This window comes from Rhynchophorus ferrugineus, unplaced genomic scaffold, assembly GCF_030347505.1.
Source record: "Rhynchophorus ferrugineus isolate W39M unplaced genomic scaffold, kcgeb_rfMv2 rfM4, whole genome shotgun sequence".
Classification (NCBI taxonomy): domain Eukaryota; kingdom Metazoa; phylum Arthropoda; class Insecta; order Coleoptera; family Curculionidae; genus Rhynchophorus; species Rhynchophorus ferrugineus.
This window is the reverse complement of record NW_027472583.1, coordinates 22783491-22809361: the sequence shown is the minus strand read 5'-3', so window position 1 is coordinate 22809361 and position 25871 is coordinate 22783491. Positions and strand designations below refer to the sequence as shown.

Sequence of the window (25871 nt, the reverse complement as noted above, 5' to 3'; positions counted from 1 at the left end):
GTTATTTTTTAAATTTTGGAACAATGAATAATTAGTGTCGCAATGTGCCAAGTGATTTTTTTATATGATAAGTTGTTATTTTTGACGTGGAATCTTGAATTTTCATGACATGAATTAACTTAGTAATAATATCTCGAGAATGTAATTAGACCTCCTTTGCTAACACGTTATTAGTTTATTTTTTAATTTAATTTCAGTTATCGTCGTATTTCATTCTACTACTCACACATTACGTGACCTAATATTGCAATAATCTTCAGGTATTCTTATGAAGATAAAAACAAACCAATAAAAAACAACCAAATAAAATTTACCATTGGTACATTGGTTTTACATACAAATTGCTATATTTATTGAAAGGCCTATATATATATATATATATATATATATATATATATATATATATATATATATATATATATATATATAGCCCGTTCAATAAAACAATGAACTTAAGTCAACTAATTGATGACATCAAAACATCGCAATATTGCCGTATCATCTCTATCAACCAAACATTTTGACTTTGATATATAACAAAATTCTAATCTAAGTAAAATAATGAAACAAATATAATGTCACTAAATATTTATTTTAACATTATGTTAACATTTTCAACAACCTTTAATAATATAACATCTAATAAAAATATTTTTGAAGGTCTTAAACTGCAATTAATTAGACAGCCATAATGGTTTGTACTTGTGTTTTATCCTTTCTCTTTAGGTTGCTTTTCTTCTCTCTCCTCTTTCTCTTTCTGTTCATGTATTTACCCTCTTCCACACCACCTATGAAGTAGAAGTCTAGGCGCCTTTTTTATGTAGTGGTATATCCTGGAGGCTTATTAACAACTGTATATCCGAGTAATATATTTTACCTTCATTAGGAAGCATAATTAACTCTTAGCCTTAGTTCCTGTTTCCTTAGATGCAGTCTTCACATTTCTGCACTGCATTCTTCCTAAAAGCATTTGCGATATCTGCAAAATGGTTGGTCATACATCATAATACATTTTAATCAATGTCACTTTCGGAATCGAATAGTATTTTCGAAATTCAATAATTAATGTGTTAATTTCCACTCTATCTAACAGTTACTCGCATTTCCAGCATTTGCCAATATTTATTTCAGTGTACCTGATCGAGTTCATCCAAATTGGATGTGTTGTTATATACAATACTTCTTTCCACATATCCAGACAGTATTGAATGCAGTGATAGATAGGACGACGCAGTACTCTATGGACATAATATTTAGCCATTTTATCTACAATATATTTTTTCAGGCCTATTTCTAAATTATGCAAAACGCAATTAAATATTTCATTTTTGTTTACCGAGTAATAACTTGAAATAGTTCAGTCTTTTCCATGGTTTCTCCAAAACTTAATTTGTGTATTCCAAGCCGTTTCCTAATTGAAGTCTTTATCGATGCACTTGTTGGAATCTTTTCTATCAGTGTACTACGATATGGTGAATTGTCAATAACAATAACGGATGGTTTCTTTAGGTTCATTAAAGACTGATTTGCAAACCATAGCAAAAATATGTTATAGTTTATTGCTCCATGGTAGTCACCAGTGGGCTTAGAGAAAATCATAAACTGCGTCAAGAGTAAAATCATTCCTGTTTCTGCCATGAATAACAATATATTTGCAATGAATTATTAATATATTTTATGACTGACAAAACAGAATCAACTGTAATTCTAATGTTTACCTTTTTCCATCTACTTTTGTGATTCTTATATTATATTTTTATCATCTTGCCATGAACCATCTCATGCTAAATGAACCATCTCATCTAAATATACAAATTGAAGTAATAAGTCTTCCGTAATTTTGTTCTCAAATGCATATAAAAAACGTATTTTTAAAAGTAATGTCTGGAAGTTCCATTAAACCCTTTCGCGGATTATCTTTACACCACTTAAATCCTGTATCACCCAAGAGTGTATGAACGGATGGTCTATATCCCTCAAAGAACTGCATATCTTTAAGTTTTCTATAGATATTTTTCACACTAATATTTTTTTATGAAATAAATGTATTAAATTATTTTTATATTGAAGAATCTACTGCCTTTATACATTTCATATATTTGATCTCTGATAGAGCTAGAAACAAGGTGATTCATCACCCGCTTTGTATGAAAACAGCTCCTTTCGGTGATTTCAAGATTATGTTGTTTTTCCTTTTTTGAGATATTTTAGTCACCGTGCTGATACTAACATTCAGTGCAGCTGCAGCAAGCTAGAGAATATGACCAATAAAAAATGAAGCAACTTATTATCAAAAGTATTTAACAGTATCAATGCTTACTTCTCTAATGCATATAATTAGCAGCACAAGGCTTGCATAATCTCATTCCTGTTCGAAGTACTGATTAGAGACGGCATCTATTCCTGACCATATCTAATGGCTTCGACATTTCCTGTTAGAGCAATAATAAGCAGCGATTTAAAATTTATCAAAATAAGCAAAGCACCAAAAGAACTTTTGCCGGTTTACAACGTGTAGTTATTATAACTAATATTTTGAAGATTCGGTTATATGTTCGAACTTATCAAATACCATTGTGTCTCTTTTTAACTAGAATAAAATGACAATATTGGCTAATCTTAAAACGAATATAAAATTTATTTAACTTATTAAATTAATTATCATTTTTGCTGCTCATCGTACGTAACGATAATCAGTTTCTTATCTAAAGATTGGGACAGATGTTTAATAATCCTAATATAAACTAAACAAACAACTAGCGTCAATCAACATGTGTGAACAAATCCAGGATTATTTATTTATCTAAATCCTCCATGTAATTGCCACTTTTCATTGTATGATGGATGATAACAAAATGAATTGCCTAGACGTAGGACTTACGTTAAGAAAAAGAGCTCTTAAGCGTTCCTTAATCTTTTACGTGATTTAATTATTCTTTAAATTGAAGAAACAGATCAGAAATTATCAAAAACATTTAACGAAAAAAAAAACATTGCAAAAACTTAAGCTTTCTTCAATCGTAATCGTAATTAGCATCTAAGTAATTAATATTTATAGATATATAGATAAGATCCTGATATAAAATGAAAATAAAGTTTGGTGGAGTTTATTATTCCGAATGATTTACTAGTAGTTTTGTACCCAAAATGTGGCGCATATTAGTAGTGGGATTGATTTGTGATCTTGGATTTTATGGTACTCTTGCTGATGATCCGTACAGATTACCTAAGTCGCTGTTGCCGTCCAAATATGTAGTTGATATAAAAGTACCATCTGAAGTATTTGTAAATGCCAGCTACTATGAGTTTTCAGGTTAGTGTTTTTTTGTTTGGTTGTTGTTTTGATTATATTTGTATTTGTATTTGTTTTTGTATTATTAAATTAATTTTATTTCATAAAATTCGTTGCTTATTTTGTTTTTGCTCCGTTTCCTTTTCAATCCAAGCTTTTATTTTGCTTAATAAAAAAAAAATAAATTCACGGAAACTATTATCTCTTCGTTTGATGAAAATAACAGGTCAATTAAAAAGATCCCGGCCTAACGTAGTAAAACAATTTTTTTTGGCAATTTCTTTTTTTTATTCAAGATAATTCCCTTCAAGGGCGATACACTGATTATAGCAACCTTTCAACTTCCAACAACAACCTCCAACAAAACAGGGCTTAGTTTCGTCGATCGCCTCTTCATTCGACGAAAATTTCTTCCCAGCGAGCATTCTTTTGAGATCTGAGAACAGGAAATAGTCGCTGGGGACAGATCTGGAGAATACGGTGATTGAGGAGGCAATTCGAAGCCTAGGTCATGGACTTTCATCACTTTCTTTTTCTTGAAAAGCGAAAGTTTTCGGCGATTTCGCCCTTCAAACGGTCCAATAACGCTATGTAAGAGTCGCTGTTAATGGTCCGTCCTTTTTTAAGATAGTCAATGAAAATTATTCCATGCGCATGCCAAAATACAGACGCCATAACCTTGCCAGTCGAATGTTGCGTTTTCCCACGCTTTGGAGCGGATTCATCGTGTGGAGTCCACTCGGATAATTGTCGGTTGGACTTCGGAGTGAAATGATGGAGTCATATTTCATCCATTGTCACATATCGAGGCAGAAACTCGGGTTTATTACGCTTCTTTAAACACTGCTCCAAATCATCAACTCGTCGTTGTTTTTGGCCAAAAGCGAACTCTCGCGGCACCCACTTTGCACAGAGCTTTGTCATACCCAAATATTCGTGAATGATATAATGTACACATTCGTATCTTTAGAGTGTCTGCTATTTCATTCAGCTTCAATTAACGGTCATTCAAAATTATTTTGTGGATTTTTTTAATGCTTTCGTCGGTAACAACCCCCTCAAAACAAATTATTAAGGTCTTAAAAATCTAGAAGCCCGAGCAAATTAAAGCCGACTTGTAAGCTGGATGTTGAAAGAACCCGTTCTTTACTGATTTTGACGATTTTATTTCACGATGTTTGAGCTGTATGTGCAGGTGATTTATATTGGAAATGGATTGATAACCAAAGTAATATCTATCCAGTATTAACTTTATGGATAAATTGATATAATTTACTTTATCATTAAGTTTGCGTTTATAGTAGTTTGAATGGTTATAACATATATTTTTTATAGATTTTTCTAATATTTTACTTCATAAGAACCCTCCATTGATTTCGATGAATAATTAAAGGTTAGCCAAATATGCTAGATGACCGTAATAAAGAAAGAATCACAAAAATATTGATTTATAATAATAATATACTATAGATAGCTGACTAAAAATACATTTATTTTTAAAATTAAAAGTGGGATTTAAGAAATAAGATTTTTTACAGAAATAAAAATTCAACATTTCAAGTACGCCATTTTAAGTACACCTATCAGAAGTGCTACGAAATATTGACGTCGCTTACCGTTTCCTAACCATCATTTGTTTTTTTTTTTGATTTTTTATTTTATATTTCACAGTTAAAAAAATTATTTTGTAAAACCAACGGAAAGAAAAGATAATCGAAAAATTAAACTGAGTTTTATCAAGGCAAATAACACAAATTTGCCTATAATCGATTTGTCGATAATGACTGTACTCTGTGATCGTAACTGAAATAATAACTCATATTCGCTCTATATTTGTAAACCAATTGGTAAAACAAAATTGTTTCGGTGGCAAAACTGCTGAAAAATATTATGAAGACAATTTGAAGATACGGTTGCAAATATATATGACTGGGCTACCAAAATATCCATTTTACATAGTTCAACAGAATTATTAGGTAGTCATATACATAATAATCAAATAAGGCTTATTTACCCAGATATTACGTTAGTTACCCTTTAGACATATATAAAGGTACTTAAATTAGTTAATACTTGAATGATATTATTACTGTGTATACATTACCGTTTTCGAAAACTATTGTAATAAATTATTGTGTTCGAACTACCCTGGCTCGTTCCCGCCTTGCAATATTGTTTGCCTTGGAACGAAAATATAAGACTTGTTTGAGGTTTTTAGCGATGCATAATTACCTTAGGCGCCCTGACACCATAGATATACGATGAACTACCTAATTTTAACACAAAATTATAAAAAATAATGTATAGAAAAGACCTTCACCATACAAACCGCAACCAGTACATTACTTTGACGTTTAAAATTTATTTTATAAAACGTCATATTATCGTTCAAATAGATTTATTTTGCAGAAGAAAATGGTATAAAAAGTAAATACGTAGAATTGTTATAAAGTGATCATCTAGCCTATAGGTCCAATTGTTTTTGAAGTTTTCGATAAACTTTGTCATCATTGTTGTACTAATTGGTTTTTGTATTACTAAATTAATTTGTTTTCTTAAAACATGTTGCTTATAATTTTATTTTGCGTCGTTTATTTTTATATTGGGAGTATTAGTGCGAAGATTATTAGTGCGTCCCAATGCACTCGCCAAATAGTTAAATGTGCGCGATGACAGTGAAGTGTATAGGCTCAAACGCAAACTGCCATATGAACCGATTAATAGACACATAGAGTGAGATTTAGTAATCTCTAGAATAAGCTAGAACAGTTTTTAGAATAAATTAGGATAGACTTGGAGATAAGTTAGAATAGTATCTAGAATTAGATTTAGATTATAAAATGTACAGTAGATCATTTACTGAAGTGATCTACTACATGTCAGGATAGTTATATTATATAACTGATATCATATAATAATACTTATTGCCTAGGGGCAGATTGTTGACTTTCTAGGAGATTAATAGAAAAAATTAATTAAAGACTTCATTTTACGTAATTACAGAACATAAATGAAATTGATATTACCTCTTCGTTGGATGAAAGTATTTGTTCATTAAACAATTTTTATAAGTAATTAAAAAATCGAGAATGACCATAGAAAACTAAATCTGAATAATAAGCTGGATTTTGAAAGAATTTTCAGCTAGTTTTATCTACTGCGTGTGTGATAATACTGCGTCGGCTTCTATAAACATCTTGCAACAGTCGACTCTACAACTGTTAAGCTATTTTAAAGTTATTTGAGAGTTAGAGCTAGGTATTCGTCAAAAATGCCTTGAAATTAATTGTTTTTGAACTTTGTTGGTGCTCCAGGCAGTTCTCTGTCATTAACATCAAAATAGAAGCTTGATCTAATTGATTTAATTTGATCGGAGGATACTTCGACTTGAGCTTTGGCAACACCCCTTTTCCAGGCTGAAACGATCTCATCCGTCGCTACAGTCATAACTTTTGCCCCCATACAACAGTATCCAGTTGTGTGTTAACTTAGGTTCGCGAATTAATAGAATCGTCGGGCCCTCATGCCCAATAACGGCTGCCCGATCAGCGGGTGCCATATCCCCAAATTTAATGCGGTAGCGATCCACAGGGGTCAACTGTGAGGCGGTTTCGGCTTAGTGTATTGGTAAGCCTAGAGGCAGTCCCACATAACCCGGTCCAACTTGTTACTCCAAGGCAAGTCTCCGCGACCAGGTATGCGTCATGCATTCCACCGCCTGGTTTTTAGGCCAGAACAAAAAAAGCTTCGGCAACATGCAAACTCCTAGTATTTCGAGAATATAAATCAGTTATCACAGTTATCAACGTTATGTAGGAATAGCCGTTGTCAAGATAAAAAATTACGGTCTATTGATGTTACTGGTTTAAAATCCGCACAAAAGAGTATCGTTTTATGGATGTATTACTATTGGTGAGCCTTATATAGACATTCAGTATCGTCTTTAAAGATCGTCGTTAAAATTCGCATATTAGTGGTGACCATAAACAATCATAAACAACAGGTAAAAGTATATAAACTAAATAATGGCGCTTAATACTGCCATTATTTAAAAAATCCTAATAATATTATAGTTCCTACACCTACTAAAAAAATCTTCTCTATTATGAGTTCTCGAAAAAGTTAATTCTTGGAAATATGTATTTTAATTATTTTATTCTAAAAATTATTTAAATTAATTCCTCATAATGACTTTTTTTTTCAGGTAGAGTCGTTATAACATTTTCTGTTAAGAGTTCTGCTGAAGAAATTAAATTGCACCACAGTGAAAATGTGATTGTTTCATCTTATGTGCTTAATAAAGTGGAAAACTCAACAGCCATACCACTAAATCCAGAGGAATACAATAGCACGTACCAAATAGCAACAATTCCTGTTGCTGAAGAATTAGATGTAGACGCTGAGTATGAACTAACAGCCGAGTAAGTTAAAAATAACCATTAATACGAGGATAGTTTAATAAGATATTTTTCTTGTTAACAAACGCTTTTTTTTTTCTCAACCTAAACTCATTTTATCTAATAACAGTTAGTGCAGTGCTTTTCCAGATCTTCTTAAGACTTGTTTCAACAGTTGGTACAAATTACTTATCACCAAGCCCTTTCTTCAGATTGATAAACAAGTTTTAATTAGTTTTAGCAGGTTAAATCTGAAGAATATACTGGAAGGGCTAGCAGTTCATAGTCCAATTTATACCATGATGACTATACACGTATCCACCTATTTTCTTCATACTCTGAATGCTGGCCTATCCATGTCTTCATTTATGGAACAACATTTTGTTCTTCACAATATGCGGTCGGTCTTGCTTCCAATCAATATCAAATCTCTCAACTTTTATTGTCGAGTAAGAGTAGTCGCTGTATTCATCGCGCGAATATAATTTGTATATCCACAAATCCATATAAAATGCCTCATTGTTTAATATCATTTTATGGATTTTTATGACCTAAATGTGTGACATCGCTTGTGCTGGTGCCATTAAAATTGATAGTGGATTTTTCTGTAATTCTTCAAATTAAATGACGTACTTTGCTCAAAATTTCATAGGTATATTAATAAATGATATTGGTGATGCATTTAAGCTGCGCGTGAAACTAAACGAATCACTGACTTATCAAACTAATCAACCTACACTAACGGAAATATTAACCACAATTAGTATTGAGAAGTAAAACGACAATATGTCGCTCTACTTATCAAAACGTAAAATTCGTTCAATAAATCAATCAATCTTCAAAATAATTTATACAGATATACCACTAATGGTACTGGTTAGTGGTGTGGACAATCGGTTAATACCACAGGTACGAATTTATCTGTAAGAATGGATATAACACATGGACTGAAAAGTCCCGGCCGTCACACAGAAAACGCGTTTTGTTTGTTCAAAATTGGCTTTATTCATCAACGTAATATCGATTAAGGGCTACATAATAATTCCAGCGCCGCTCTAACAATTCAATAACGCTTCTGTACAACGATTTATCTTTTGCCTCAAAATAGACCTGTCACCAGAGTTGGTGTCCACTCAGATGACAATGGTTCTGATTCTGTAGTGAAGTGACGAATTCATGTGTCATTAATTGTCATATATCGATGCATAAATTGCGGTTTGTTACGTTTAAACATGGCCAAACACTGTTAAGCTTTTCAACACGTTTTTGTTTTTGGTCGACAGCAAACACGGCACCCGCTGTGAACAGTGCTTTGTCATAGTCAAATCTTCATGCAGTATAAAACCAACACGTTCTTTTAATATCTTTACGATGATAGGTAACTCACGCAACTTCACTATTCAATCATTTAAAACTACTTTATGGATTACTGCTTGTAATCATGTATATCATGTTGCTGTATATCATGAAATTAACAGCTTTTTTTTGAAGGTTAGTACTAACTGAATGTAATAAAACTAGCGCCATCTATGTGTTAGGCCCGGAATGTTTCAGTCAATCTGTTGGAATGGATTTTTATTAAGAGTAATGCAAGTGTGAAATACTCGAAATAATCAGATTCACGTTAGTTACTCATTAACAGGAATTACTACACGAACTAATATAGATTAATACCATGTTGATTTACCAAGATCTATGAAATATCCATGAATATAAATACACGTTTACAATGGTATATCGACGGTAGGTACATTAAAAAAAAACAGAAAAAAGTTACACGAAATCGTATCTGGTGTATTAGTGTTGAATGAAAATATTGGTTGCTTTTTAAATCTCAATTCGGTAGCAAATGATGCTCCATGTGATATTATATATTCTTAAATCCTAAATTTAAAAATGAATTCAATGATTGGTTATTATATTATAGCTAAAGCTAACGAACTTAAGACTGATTATGCAACATTTTCTATTAATACACTTTTACTGATTGATGCCAAATAACCAACAATATTTTTACGATAACTTAAAAAATATATATCTAGGATCCCTTTATACTATGTTACATTACTATTTTTCTGTCAGATAAATTTCACTGCTCTACACAAAATCAAGAATTGTCTCACTTTCGTCGTTTTGGGATACCCTTAATTTCCTTAGTAAGAGTCTGTTCCTCAAAGTCTCAGTGTAAGTAATCGTCACTATGGTACCTGGGCGTATTTACGACAACTCTTAGGAAAATCATATTATATTTATATATTTCTAGCGGAATATCTCCATAACTGGATTCCGTATACCACTACAAGCTTTAGAACTTATTTGAACAGCAATTTATTATATACAGGTAATTGAGTTAATCATCCACTACATTTTCTTTTGTTCCAATTCTTGTTATTCTCTATTTTTTGCTTCGCTAATTAATAGTTAAGCAAGACTTTTGAAAATGAAGACGTAATGAAAGAGATGCCAGGAATAGATAAAGTAAAGAGATAAGAGGCTTGATCATTGTCACCATATACGTGTGCGATTTCATTGAAATTTATTTTCTTGAGTACCTTGTGGACCTTTATTGGCTCATGTAAAATTCGAAATAGTGATGTTTAGCTAGTTAAATATCAGAATATTTTACAGTCTGACTGACAATTATCTCAAACGGAAATGATATGCTTTATTACCCACCTTATTCGCTATATCTATATTGTTTTATCGGAACAATCTTACGAAAAATGCATCTCATATTAATCAAAATTAATTGACAGTTCTAATATTTATAACAAAAGTTAATGTTTACTTTTTTAATTTTTTTATTACTTTCCATTGATTGCAAATGTCAGTTAGTAAATATGTTTGTTTCGATAAAAATGATTGTAAAATTGAATTCATATTACTGACAAAAATGCGCAAAAATTTTCTATGCGACAAACACAACAAATGTCATATTGAGTAATGTATTTTCCAGGAAATAATAGATAGCAAATATCTCATGTTTAGTTGTATATTTATATTTATACCGAATAATTTTGTTGTAGTTTTTAAATATCCCAAGTTCCTCTTTATCTTCATTAACAATCATTTCGTCTAACCATTAAATAACATATTAACACATTAAATAGAGTGCAAATGAAATATAAATATAAGAAAATATATTGGTTAATGGATTACATAATAAGTTGATGTGCAAACAAGTTCTAAAACTTATATGGATGTACGAAATCCAATTATGGGGATGTTGTACGAAATTTAATATATATACAATATAAATTTTGAACAGCACAATCCTACTTTCACTGAGATCTTGGGGTCTTGAGACTGTCACCCAGGAAATCACATTAAGTAATGTCGTGAAGTAAAAGATTCCGCGCAAGCTATCCACGTCTATATCGTTGAATTTGGGCTAAAATTTATTATTCTGTTGCCGTCACCTTTAATAGCAATGACTTTACTTTTTCTAGTAAACTATCTGATTATGTTTCGATTCAGTTTGCTAACTTGTACGCCATCTTTATAACACTCCAACAAACAATCATTTCCAACCATTAATAATAGTTAAACCAACAAACTCGTTTGATTCAATACAGTGATTCCTCAAATTTGATTACTCCCATCTCCTCGTTTACCAACTTCCAACTATCTCTCAGTCTCTCTTCCCCTTGGTCATTCAAAGTCTCCTTCTGACGTTCTAGCTAAACAGGAAGCTTCTAGTCAGCCTCTTATGCAGAGATCGCTCCACTACATAGATATCCATTTCACCATAACTGGCCAAATCGCATTGACACAAACTTTTAGTCACAAGCTTCGCGTCATTCATTTCTCGATCCACTCACGGTTATCTAGTGAACATAGATAATCCACCCCAGTGTAAATTTGGTTCAAACAGAAACGCTCTTACTGGAAATGGCAACACGGACAGACTACCAGGTTTCGTCCAGGATATAACCATATATTTATTTATTATATAGCCCTTTATATATTCTATTTTATTTATGTTTTATACTTGTATTTAATTTTAGTTATTTATGCTTTATTTTGTTTAGTATTTACTTTTGCTTATATCTTCCATTCTTATATGCACTTCCAATATTACCTAATGCTATATAATTCTATTTTTAGAACAAAATAAATTTTATGGTGTGGATTACGCAGACTCGTTTTCAATGGATGAGTTAATTATTATCCCCTATACGTTTTCTTAAACATAAAAACGATATACGAAGATTGAAATATTATAACTGTTAATAACACGCACCACACTAAGTACAAAAGAACAATCCAAGCAGTAGGTTATATGAGATGAAGCTAATTCAAAAAAGGCTACCACTCTAGCCACTTCATCATCTGATATATCATTATATTTATTCATCAATACAAAAAATGAGAATAAACCTGTACAAAAGTTACTAAAAATCATCCCACCTAAGATCTGAATTGTATAACATCAAGAATACAACATCAAAGACAAGACCACTAATAAAGCTTTTATGCTAAATTTCTAGGCTTACTCATTAAATATTTTAATATATTTTAGATATACCGCTATATTGGAAGAAGAAAGTATGAGTGGCTTCTACAAAAGTACATACGTTGACGAACATGATAATAACATGTATTTAGTGGCGACACAGTTTGAAGCAACTTATGCTCGCTATGCCTTTCCATGTTTTGACGAACCATCCTTCAAGGCAATTTTCCAGCTCAGTATCGAACATCCCCGGCACTTGACCGCCCTGGCTAATACAGCCAATTCTGCAATAGACGATATTGAGTAGGTAGCTTTGATTGCTTTTTGTCGTTAACTGAATTATTTTTTTTAGCGACAATATCGTTAAAACGTCATTCGAACCAACTCCTCTTATGTCCTCTTATTTAGTAGCCTTTGTTGTTTCCTCTTTTACTTGCACATCCGGAGAAGATATTGAGAAAGGTGTACCATACAGAGTATGTTCAAGAAGCGAAGAAGAACCCAACAGAAAGTGGGCTGTGGATATTGGGCCACCTATTATGAGAGTTTTAGAAGGAGTAACTAACAAAAAATATAGTAAGATTTTTCTATATTAATTGTATATATCGAAATATTCTTTAATATCGATATATCTATATTTTTTGTGATTCTAACATATAAAGAGAAGGTCGAGTTGGTCGACAATGAATAGTGAATTTCGGTTTTTTTCATGTCCTTCAAAACCAATTTACTCATCTAAATTTCAAACAATAATCAATATACAATAAACGTTGCAGTTTTGATCCATGACTTTCCGTGACTATTCTGGTTAAAACCGTAATTTCGCCTCTTTAGGATATCTGAGATTTCTTGGCGAAAAATCTGCACCCAATGATTTTCACAAGCATATTATGAAGCCAATATAAAATGATTAAGGGGGTTTTAGAGAGGCCAAAACAACTTGTAGTCGGACGAGGCGAGGTCGTGGCTATACAGCAGGCGCATCAAAACGTCCCGGTGAATTTATTTCAACTGTGGCCGAAATAATAAAGATCACAAGATATTTTGATCGCATTAATTATTATCACTAGAAAGTCTAATTAATAGTTCAGCCAGGTTTAAATTCCTCAGGATAAATCAATTGATTTTTAATGCCATCAAACAATTAGCTTCGTCATTATTGTCATCAAAAGAGACTTTGCAACCGTTTGTAAGCTTTTTTCCGTTTGTGGGTTTCATACATTATTGTCATACATTTCGTTGCTCAACGATTGACAAGTGGAAACTATTCTAATTTTTTAACTTAATCTATCTATAATCAACTATTGAGCCAATTTCCTCAATTTTTAGTGTACAGTAGTATTGAAACATGCCGATTTAGCTCACATTTACATTACTTTAGTATTTCAAAGAGTTTCAACGAGTAGACCAGAGAGACGGATTTCATCCTTAACAATGATATGTTCCAAACGACAGGAGGCAAACCAATTCAATTTTTATAACACACTTGTGATCCTGCAATGAATCGACGGAAATGACCTTTCCGAATTATAATTTTCTAAACCCTGATCAAGTGATTATAACTGTTGATTTAGGATGTTCTATGAACCTGTCAAGTAGTCTATAGTATGGCTTTATTGAACAAGTATTACTAGAGTGATGCGATTTTAAAGTCCTCTATTCGCAAAAATCACAATCCAATGAAAATATAAAATATACTATTAAAGCTTTAAGAATAAAATGACAATTAATACCTAATTTATTTGTAGGTGATAAAATTTCAAAAATGGATCAAATCGCACTTCCAGACTTTTCCGCTGGTGCTATGGAGAACTGGGGTTTGGTCACATACAGAGAAACTGCCTTACTTTGGAACGAAAATGAATCATCCAGTTCTTATAAGAAGAGTGTAGCGATGGTAATTGCGCACGAATTTACTCACATGTGGTTTGGAAATTTGGTCACATGTGATTGGTGGGACTATTTGTTCTTAAACGAGGGTTTTGCCAGATATTATCAATACTTTAGCGCAGCTATGGTAAGCCTTTTAACAGTTCTATGCAAATCAGTACAGAATAAATATTTTCTGGTGGCATGAATGATTTAATTAGTATTAATATTATCGGACCTATAAATTAATTTTAAGGAATTTACAACGGATGGTGTTATTATGTATTGATCGCGTCGGGTACATTTATAGCCGACTTCAAGCCTCACTGAGATGCTTCACTATTCAGTATACGTCATTTTGTCGAAATGTGATCAAAAATGTTTTCCGTAGATTAAAAATGTTTGAATTTGTACCGAATAAATCGCATTTGCGGATAATAAATTTGAATAAAAACGGAGCTGAAAGTCATCGAATGCTGTGTGACTGCCCTTATGGGAACAATACTCCGTTGATTTCCTATAATACCTAGATTTGAAGGCATTACTGCCGTAATTAATGGAATTGAGCAAAGAACTGCGCCATAATTGACTAGAATACGAGCATACAATGTTATTCTTCAGCATAACAACACTTGACTTGTTATAAAACTGGTGAAAATATACTTGGGAATACCAACCCGCAGTATTATCCAGACCTTGCTCCTTCTGATTATTACTTGTTCCGACATACGAGTCGTAACCTGTCTAAGCAGCGTTTTACATCTTCTGAAGATACCAGAAAACCGGTTGATTCGTGGATAGCCTCAAGAGTTAAATCGTTCTTTTGAGATGGAATCCGTAAATTACATGAAACATGGGAAAAGGTAGCAGCTATCGATGGATAATATTTTGAATAAAATACATCTTATCGACTTTTCACAATAAAACCTGAAATTATAAAAAATACTTCAAAACTAATGTATAGGCCTAATAATTCGTCTAAAATTGATTATATAGTATATATTTTAGTATATATGTTGGAAAAATAAGAAAGTTAGAAAGTAAGTGTAAGAAATTGAATGTACAAGTGACAGACAATTAATAAAATTCATTGATCAAAAATTTAACATTGACAAATTTCAATGACAAAGAAAATTATTTTTCCATTAGATTACACACGAGTCATAAATATTAGTTCAAATTCAATTTGAATATTTTATAAGGTCTAATGGCAGTGTAAAACTACCAGTTACATCTGATGCATATAAATCAGGCACTGAGAAAAATAGTAGAGATACTTTTTTCGCCAAAAATGCGACAAAACTTCTTTAACATAATAATACGCATCTACATGTTAAAGTTGGCAAACAAACTTTAACTTTACTGCCTGAACAGGAATCCAGTTTTTACGAAAACTGTCGGAAATAAGTCCATTCAGCAAATACATATAAAAACGAGATTATCTTTTATCTGAAATATAGAAAAATTAATAGCCTGCGATAGACAGTATTATTATAAATTTATTTATATAGTAAAGAACGCTGCGTATTAATTCCAAAAAATAAGGTTAACTTCGCAATTATAACTAAAAAATAAATTTTATTATAGTACATTGCTATACGAATAAAAATTTAATTAATATCGTTAATATTTCATATTTATTCCATATCATTATTTAGTTTATTACGCCGTTATATTAAACGTGTGTATAATTGTTACTATACAGATTATTAATAGCATTATTATTTAATATGATTTTCATTCAACACGAGATGATCCTATTGTGATTATTGTTTTGTTTCTCTACAAATGGTTTCAAAAAGTAGAAAAAATGTGTGAAGTTGAAGATTTTGAACATACTATAAAGCAATTTTTGAAAGAGTTCTTTAAAAAGTTATGAACAATTGCTTAATTAAAATGTATACCATAATTCTACTCTAAATATCCAAAAGAGCATCACCGCCAAATATCTTACTAAAATATAGGATCGTTGGGAAATTGAGTAATATAGATCTATTTTAGTTGAGGTTTTGGATTTCAACAAACTGCAAAATAAAAAAAAACATATTCAGATGCCACATTCTTAACCTAACTGACAGATTTATTCATACGCAGAAAACTATTTTTATTCAAAATGCTTGTAATTATTAAAATATATTATTTATTTCTAGACAGATGAACTAAAACATTGGGAGCTTGATAAACATTTCATTGTAGAACAGCTTCAGGTCGCCCTTCTATCCGACTCCACTGTAACCTCGCAAGCCCTTACATCTCCTGCTTCAACTCCACCCGAGGTAAAAACAAATAATAGCTGTTTTGGGTCCACTAATTTCTCGACAGATTTCAGCCAAGTTCAGTACCATGAGCTACAATAAAGGCGCATCAATTTTACATATGATCAAATCAGTTATTATGGACTCCGACAGTTTCTTATTAGGAATACAAGATTACTTAAACACCTAGTAAGAAATTTGATTATTTCACTTGCTTGTAATTATTTCGAATTTTGCATTGCAGCTCATCAAAATCAACCATTCCACAAAATCTATGGTCGAGTTTGGAAAAATTTGTCCAAAACAGTTCTTTGCCGGACTACACTGACTTCACCAAAGTTATTGCAAGCTGGACTGAACAATCTGGGCATCCAGTGGTTACTGTAACCAAAAGCAATGATGATATTCTACTTTCTCAGGTAATACCAAAACAAAATATCATCAATATTGATTTTCATGTTATTTTTACATTAATTTTTACATTTTTACTTTTTTAAGTTTTTATTGATTATTGATAATTTTTGTCAGTATTTCATGCTAATACAAAATATAGGGGAAGTATGGGAGATATGTTTTAAGAAAAGTAGGCACAAAAAGTTATATCTTATTATATTAGATACTTATTGTCAAGATTAACTACACCACATATTTAAAAACGAATTTCGCGTGTTGATGAAATATTGCCTTTTGAAGGGAAAAATACAGTTGAAGCAAAAACTTGGCTTGATGCCGAGTTGCGGACACTGCCCCAGGAAAATCAACCATCAAGGATTGGTATGCTAAGTTTAGACGTGGTGAAATGAGCACCGAAGACGGTGAACGCAGTGGACGCCCAAAAGAGGTTGTTACCGACGAAAACATTTAAGATATCAACAAAATGATTTTGAATGACCGTAAATTGAAATTGAATAAAATAGCAGACACTCTAAAGATATGAATCTGTACATCATATCATTCACGAATATTTGGGTATGAGAAAGCTCTGTGGTGCCGCGCGAGCTCACTTTTGACCAAAAACAACGACGAGTTGATGATTCGGAGCAGTATTTGAAGATGATAAAGCGTAATAAACCCGAGTTTTTGCGTTAATATGTGACAACGGATGAAACATGGCTCCATCATTTTAATTCGAAGTCCAATCGGCAGTCATCCGAGAGGACAGCACATGATGAACACATCTGTATTTTGGGATGTGCTTGGAATAATTTTCATTTACTGCCTTGAAAAAGAAAGAACCATCAACTGCGACTATTACAAAGTGTTAATGAACCGTTTGAAGGACGAAATCGTCGAAAAACGGCCGCATTTGAAGAAAAAGAAAGTGCCGCTTCACCAACACAATGCACCGTGTCACAAGTCATGAATGTGAAGTCATGAAGTCCAATTCATGGGCAAAAATCCATGAATTGGACTTCGAATTGCTTTCTCATCCAGCGTATTCTCCAGATTTGGCCCACAGCGACTATTTTCTATTCTCAAATCTCAAAAGAATGCTCACTGGGAACAAATTTTCGTCGAATGAAGGGGTGATCGCCGAAATTGAGGCCTATTTTGAAGCAAAGGACAAATCAAATATAATCAGTGTATCACCCTTGAAGGGAATTATGTTGAATAAAAAAAAACTAATTTTGGCAAAAAAATGTGTTTTACTATGGTAGGCCGAGGTCAGTGCAATTGACCTGTTTGCTATCGAAAAAATTAATATGATCTTGTAACACCTGATCGACGACAAGCAAATCTAGATGTGCTACAATTTCTACCAACATAGGTACCTGTATCTTGTTGTATCAATATTATTTTTCCAATTTCAAAATCTCTAATCCAGTCAAATTTACATATCTTTACTTTCATTCTAAACTTTTAGGCATAGATCCAATTTTACTTAAAATATAAAGAATTAAATATATAATTAAATCTAATTTGCAAAATTATTCAAAACTAAATGCCTTATCCATTATTGCCTACTATATAAAACTAAATTTGAACAGTTCCAGATCAAATAATATAATACTTAATGTAAAATAAGTAAATAAAAACAATACAAATGGTATTTTCGAATCAATAGCTTCTTAACCTTACTTTAAAAATGAAAAATTAATAAAAAAAACTGGAATTATATAACATTATAGGTAAAACAACGATAAACTGAGAACGACACACAATAAGAAAAATAAAGAATATAAACAACAGCTATATATCGTACATAAACAAGACACTGATACTAGTTAACTCATTAGCTTCAACGTCAAAACAAAAATGGAGGCATTCTGTTGACTGAATTCCACCTCTCGATCACTTGTAAATGGCAACGACGCAAAATGAGGCAAAAACTGTCAAAGTTTACCGAATGTCCGATGGACGCCTTCTGAGTAGCCACATTAGTTTAACAATTAACAATTTTTTATAGTGATGCTTCAAATTTTCATTTAATTCTAATCAAAATACATAGCAGCACCTAATAATATACACTACATAATAATAGTATATATCCCACGCCTTCCTTATTTTTGTAACTATTTTCATCTCTGTAGCTGTTGCCAAGAATTTCATCCGAATTTTAATTATACTCATTAGAGATGCTATATTATTAGTAATATCCATCCATAGTATAAAAATATATTGATATATTCATTACAGAAAAGATTTTTGCTGAGTGGTGACGCCAACACTGAATATTATGTTCCAATAACATTTACAGTATCCCAGAATAGTGAACAGTTTACTGATACAACAGTTAAAGCATGGCTCTTGCCTGATTATAACTTAACAATCAAGGGAGCTTTAAAAGACAGTAGCTGGATTGTCTTGAACAACGGGCAAGCGGGATATTATCGTGTTAATTATGACCAGTCCCTATGGACCGCTCTCAAATCAGCTTTACTCGCAAACCCTATGGATATCGACATGATGAACAGAGCTCAAATAATCAACGACGCTTTTAATTTCGCCCGAGCTGATCATACTACATTTATGAGCGACTATTCCTACGCCAAAGTATTTGATATGTTACGATATTTAGAAAAAGAGACTGATTATTATCCTTGGTATGCGGTAATGACCGGTAATAACCATTTACTCTCTAGAATAGGGTAAGTACCAAGAAAATGGCATTCATCTATTTTTCATTCATCATGTTATGTTAATTCTTCTCGTAAAATCATCTTTGTTTTTTGTTCGTTCTTAATAAGAAGAATATTAGGTGCGAACACTACATTAAGACACATACCGTCATTGCTATTAAATTTTCTGAATAAAATTTGATAGCCTGAAAAAATAATATATTAGATATAATTAGATATTTTCATTATATTGTAATGTTCGTTGTGTATATTGACTTTATTTGTTTGAGCATTCACTACTATTTGGTTGAATTTGCACAGGAACAGAAATCATTAAATGTTATAAATGTTATTATTGATATTGCTTCAGTTTAGGAAAATTTGGATTTTGCGGGTGACAGAGACCTTGGGTACTGGAATTGTCGTATTTCAGCTACCTACCGCTAATGGTAAGAGGATAGCGCTTCAATCAGAGGATTTGCATATTGCTAGGTGCCAAGGGAAAAACCTGGCCCCACTGAGCATCTCGTGAAGTTCTTCAAGAATGGAATGCCTGACTATAGGCGGATGTTCACGTTCCTCATAAACCATGGCGCGTGGACGCTTGAATTTTTTTGGATTGGAGTAGTTTGTGCTCCATAGAGACAGACAGACCGAACCAGCATTTTATGTAGCGCTGCTTTCTGTCGAATTAAGAGTTTGCTTTTTATTTGGAGTAATGAAAATAGGATGTTGTGCACATCATTGCCTTTTGCATAGCATCGGGACAATATCCGGTGGTGAAAAATGCGGTGTCGTCTGCATAAAATGTTTGCTTCGATTACTTTCGGGGGAGAAAAATCGGCCATGTACAAATTACACGAAGCCGAGCCCAATAGAAAACTTGTGGGCCTCTTTCCTTGCAGAGATTTGTTTCCTAGAGAAAATTGCATCACCAATGTTTACTTGAAATAGAGACGCCGTAAAAATATCGATATTTTTGGCCCATATTTTTTGACCGATATATCGAAATTTTTCGATATTTTTTCAAAAAAATTTAAATATATTCCTTAGGCATTATAAAAAACATTTAATTATTTTTAATTATTTAAGGATTGGTATATTTTGGTATTTAATTGTATGGGTTATTTTTTTAAAAACCGAGCTCCATAAGCGCGGTTCTGACGTGGATTTATTCAAGAACACCTTTAATGATTGTCTGGAGATTTCTTTTTTATATACTCTTCTTTATTTTTTCTGGTGGACAGAAATGGTGATAACCATACGTCCTCTATGATAACCTATATTTACCATATGCCTATAATCGTCAGAAGTTGGCGGAAAGAATACCACTCCTTCTAGTTTGGTTTGGGTCCTGCCGAATTGGATGCATTGGAGCATAATCTGCAACAATAAACAATAGCATAAATAGTACCAAAAGCTTAAAGGCATGACAATTTTTGATTTGTCAGTTGTTACATTTTATCTAGCAAAATCGATGATACTGCGATTATAGCTGTCGGAGACAATAGTGAAGAAGCCTCACGAAAATTACAACAGGCATATGACAATATAAATAATTGGACACAAGCTTGGAAAATAAGAATTAATGAAAGTAAATCTGTATATGTGCAGTTCACCTATAAACAGACCGTACAAATACCCATAATATTAAATAATACTATCATTCCATATAGCAACAACGCTAAATATCTCGGAATGAATCTCGGTGCAAAACTTCGGTGGAAGGAATACATAAAGAAGAAAAGAACTGGAATTGAAATATAGGAAAATGTACTAGCTAAATGGAATAAAATCACAATTATCAGTACATAATAGATTGCTGTTATATAAGCAAATATTGAAACCTATATGGACATACGGAGTTCAATTATGGGGATGTTCTGCAAAGAGTAACATAAATAAAATTCAAATTTTTCAGAACAAAGTCCAGAGCGGTATTGTGGGTGCACCCAAATACTATAGGACTGATTACCTACATCGGGACCTTCAGATACCCAGAGTCTGTCAAGACATCAAGGGAATTGCAAGGTGGCATCAGGAAAGACTCCATTCTCACACGAATATTGAAATATTACAACTATTGGATACCACCAGAACAGGACACAGACTCAAAAAATCAAACCATCTGATCTTGTGTAGTGAGGCGCATATATTAAAAAATTCAGCAGTGACATGTATAAACATTACTTCACCAGAGACTGAGATAAGCCGATGGGTCCTGCTAGTTATATACCTAGATTTAAGTTATAATAAAGACAAATTGTAGGTTAGACGGAAACGACTAGTAACAATATATTAATTAAATAACTAAAATCTAGCAAAATCACTACGACCAACTTGTTAAAATAAATAGTTGTTCTTACTTATTAAAGTGTATTTATGTAGAATTAGCTCTTAGCATTTATAAAATCGTGCGATGATCACTTTTAGGTATGACTCCACAGAAGGAATTCAATATTCCAAATGGATGGTGGAACTAATGCAGGCTGTGTATTCTACAGTTTCCTTTACGCGTGTCAACGAAACTGATATGGTTTATACGCTGAAGCAGGTCTTGATTCTAAGTAAAATGTGTCAATATGGAGATACGGACTGTATTGAACAAGCTAAAGTAATATTCGACAAATACAAGGAAGGAGAAACGTATGAAATAAGTTAAAAGTGAACGGAAATTTATATGAATTGCTACTGATTTCAGAATTAACAAAAACTTTAAATCTTTTGTTTATTGTACTGCAATGAGACATACCAGTGATGGTCAAAATGATTTCGAATTCTTATGGCAAAAATATAAAGAAACAAAACTGATGACCGAGCGTTTAACAATCGTAAACGGTTTAGCTTGTATCAATGACAAGGATATCTTGAAACAGTAAGTAATTCTAAAATATTAGTTGATAATATTAGCCGATAATCCAACTAATGCAGAAATTATTTAAACAAGGCTCTTGAAGAAAACCATTGATAATGAGGAAGGTGTTAGACTGCAGGATTTCCTTACAGTGTGGAGTTATGTTTATGCTAGTGGTGATATTGCTGCTGAAACATGTCTTGAATTTGTTAGAGATAATCATGAGGCTCTTGATAATTAGTAAGTAGTTATATTTAACTCTATTAAGACATTTTAATCTCGTATAAATACAATATATTATTATAAATGTACACAATTTTAGTTATAAAAGCGCTGCGTCTATTTTAGTAACCAATATTGCAGGTTACTTAAACTCAGAGAAACACGTAACTTTGGTAAGATGGCCGCTATTGGAAACTTAAACTCCATTTTTAATTTTTTTATTTTTTAGCTGGAATCCTTGTCTGAAATTGAAAAGTTTAAAAGTACAGTGGAACTTATTTTAGAAACCACCAAAGATAATGTTAAATGGGCTATAGAGAAAAGAAAAGAGATAGCAATGTTCTTTGATAGCTCGGAACCTGAAAATAAAAAAGGCAATGCAGTCTCCTTAATCCCATCGATTCTAATAGCTTTTTCACTAGCTTTACTTCATGTGTTTGTTTAAATATCAGAGTCAGCTAATTCAAATTTTATTGTAGAGTCTATTATTATTTAATATGTCTACATGCTATATAAATAAAATATATTTTAATATATTGTCATTGATAACATCTTGGTTTTATTTGCATTATTATTATCAAAATAACAATATTCCCAAATATTGTTAGTAACTTTCATTTACACTAGATTAAATCTAATATATAGCTAGATTACCCGTATCACCTACATCTACCTTGCAAATTCTCTCTGACAATAACAATAGCCACATCGTAGATATAGTCTGTTCAAAGTTTTTTTAGTAATAGGTCATGGATATTTGTGACGTCGAAACGTTGTAATGTTGCCGCATCAGCTCTTAGTTTTAGTTCAGTTTGACTTTCACATACAAGAAAATTTTAATCTAAATAAAACAATTCAACAAAAATGTTATAAATAATTTATTTTAACACTATAGTACATCTAATACATATATTATCGAAGGACTTAAAACTAACTACAATTAAGAACACAGGTATAATAGTTTGTAGGTTATATATGCTTTGTTTATATTGAACTCTTGTCCACACCACCCATGTTTCTAAGCGCATTTTCTTATGTAGTGGTATCCCCCTGGAGGCCTAATCCACCTAATTAAGAATTGTAATTACTTTCGTACTTTCGTACGAAACGTATTTTATTTTCTTTCGAGAGCATATTTATCTTTTTACGCTTAGTTTTTGTTTCCTTCGATGGTGTGTTTACTTGTCAAGTCATCTTGGTATCACTGCATATTCTTTTTCTTCTGCTACTGTATGTGTACTCCATTCTTCATAAAATTAATCACTGAATTCTGTCTAATGCATTTACCATATCTACAAAACATAAGTTAGTATTCATTCTCTCCTCATACGTTCTAACCTAATGTTCATGTTTAATTTTGAACAATTACAATCATATCTGTGCACACAAATCTTTCACGCCGTACAATACCTTTTCCTACAGTTATATTCAATTAATTATGTGCATACCTTTACTTGTTTCCACTCTCATCACTCTGACTCTCTGACTCAGAAATTTACAGCCTTGCACAGCATTATCACATATTCTGAAAGTTCGCTTCGAAGATTTTTATGGAAAATATTTTGTCAAATAATTAATTTAATTTGTTATACTTTATGTTTGTTCATTAATAATTATCCTTAATTTATTATTATTCCTTAATATTTATCATAAAAAAATCTTATTTCTCAGTGGCAATGCCCAAATTAGGAAGATTGTTGAACCAATAAGGGTAATAAAGAATCATTAAGGCCAGAAATATAATCAGCAATCTTCGTCTTTCTATAACTATCTACCATATTTTTATCATACACTATTCTTTTTTATCCGCTATCATGTGTTTCTAATTTACCTATTTCCTTGATTTCCGTGATTTTATTGAACTAAGATTTCATAAGTTATTAAACGTATTTCGATACTTTTTTTCTGTTAGACGTTTGATGATGAAATGTTTAGAAAGGAGTAAGTTTCGAAGCAAACTCTCGACTGTTCTATTTAATCCCCAGATTATGCACAACACTTAAATACCTTTGTTTTTTAAAACAATCAACTGTATTGAGCATTCCCAACGAGATAAATACACAAAGATAATAGTTAAGCATTGTTTTTTTTAGTGGGTGAATTGTCAAAAGTCAACAAGATCGTAGAAGGCAGGACGAAATTTTTTTATTGCAACATCTAAATATCATTCATCTTAACATATATAGATGACGTACAATTACATATACTTACAACAAATATATCTTAAAGAAAAGATATAGAAATAGATAGTCTTCAACATAAAATATATTTACTGTCTACTTACAGTATATACTTTGTATAAATCTCTATATATCAATATTTCTGATATATAAAAATTGTTAAACTATATTGTATTTTTGCCTGTATTTTCCTAATATTTTCTTAAATGTTAGATACAAAATGTATTTTTTTTAACCTTTATTGTATATTCATTTTTACTCTTATTTTTACTACTACTATTATTATACAACATTATATTTTAAATTTCCCAGTACTCATATTAGCACAGTCGCGGCCTTTGGTACAAAAATACAGCTAAACGTTTTCATGACTAATGCATTGGAGATTCTCTTCTATGTCTATTCAAAGTTATTCTGTACATACGTCAAAACGTCGCAATGTTGCCGCACCACCTCTGAGTTTTAGTTCAGCTTGGCTTTGATATACAACAAAATATTAATGCAAATAAAATAATTGAACAAAGAGGTTATCAAATATAATTTATTTTAACATTATAGTCCATCTCAAAAGTACAGTTAATAATACAGCCATTATAATTTATAGGTTATTGTTATAACCTCTTATCGCTATTGCTCTCAAGAATTTCGCATACGTCTGATAACCGGACGGTTTGACAGACTCATTCGATTACGCGTTCGAACTAATCAGACAGCATTGTGTCTTTTTTTAACTAGAATAAAATGAGAAGGAAAATATTGTCTGATTGCAAAAAGAATTTACAAATTGTGGCAAGCAATACATTAAACATCTTAATGATGTATGTAATATATATACAATATATAATATATATATATATATATATTCTTACATCCTCTATGGAATTTGATAATATTTACAAACTAATATCGTTTTATTTATTATAAATTAAATCTATTATATTTTACTGTAAAAAATATCGGAAATTGGTAGAAGCAAGATATATAGAAATAAGTGTATATGGAAAAAGTATAACAACAAATAACGAATAAATCTTCAACAGTTAACCAGATCAACTCGACTCGTTCCGCATTGAACAAACTCCAATTAAACGTTCCCCAATGTCCTCAAAACACCGTTTGGCAACTAATGAGGCCGCCTCTCCCATCAGCTATTCCCCCACCGACGTGCCATTGGTCCCGCCGACCGCGTTCAGCCTACCCCCTCCTTCCCATTTGCCGATCTGTCCCCTTCGGATATCCCATGCAAATCGGCGCGCTATTCTTTCAACTATACCGCAACTGTGTCGA

General features: G+C 31.9%; 1 protein-coding gene across 1 annotated transcript; it reads left to right on the top strand.

Moving 5' to 3' along the window:
* Window positions 1–3107: 3107 nt before the first annotated feature.
* On the top strand, window positions 3108–22953 carry LOC143195566 (membrane alanyl aminopeptidase-like). Its single transcript, XM_076402834.1, has 14 exons — window positions 3108–3313; window positions 7497–7713; window positions 12212–12448; window positions 12498–12721; window positions 13894–14162; window positions 16165–16290; window positions 16337–16458; window positions 16514–16688; window positions 18907–19358; window positions 21762–21974; window positions 22030–22203; window positions 22276–22422; window positions 22505–22577; window positions 22634–22953. The coding sequence occupies exons 1-14, from the start codon at window positions 3148–3150 to the stop codon at window positions 22847–22849; spliced, it is 2811 nt and encodes a 936-aa protein (XP_076258949.1). The 5' UTR covers window positions 3108–3147; the 3' UTR covers window positions 22850–22953.
* The last annotated feature ends 2918 nt before the right edge of the window (window positions 22954–25871 follow it).

Bases quoted from the DNA above. Each gene is read 5' to 3' on its own strand.
- LOC143195566 (XM_076402834.1), top strand. From the start codon at position 3,148: ATGTGGCGCATATTAGTAGTGGGATTGATTTGTGATCTTGGATTTTAT. The intron at 3,314-7,496 runs GTTAGTGTTTTT...TTTTTTTTTCAG, and splicing joins CAGCTACTATGAGTTTTCAG to GTAGAGTCGTTATAACATTT. The intron at 21,975-22,029 runs GTATGAAATAAG...TACTGATTTCAG, and splicing joins AAATACAAGGAAGGAGAAAC to AATTAACAAAAACTTTAAAT.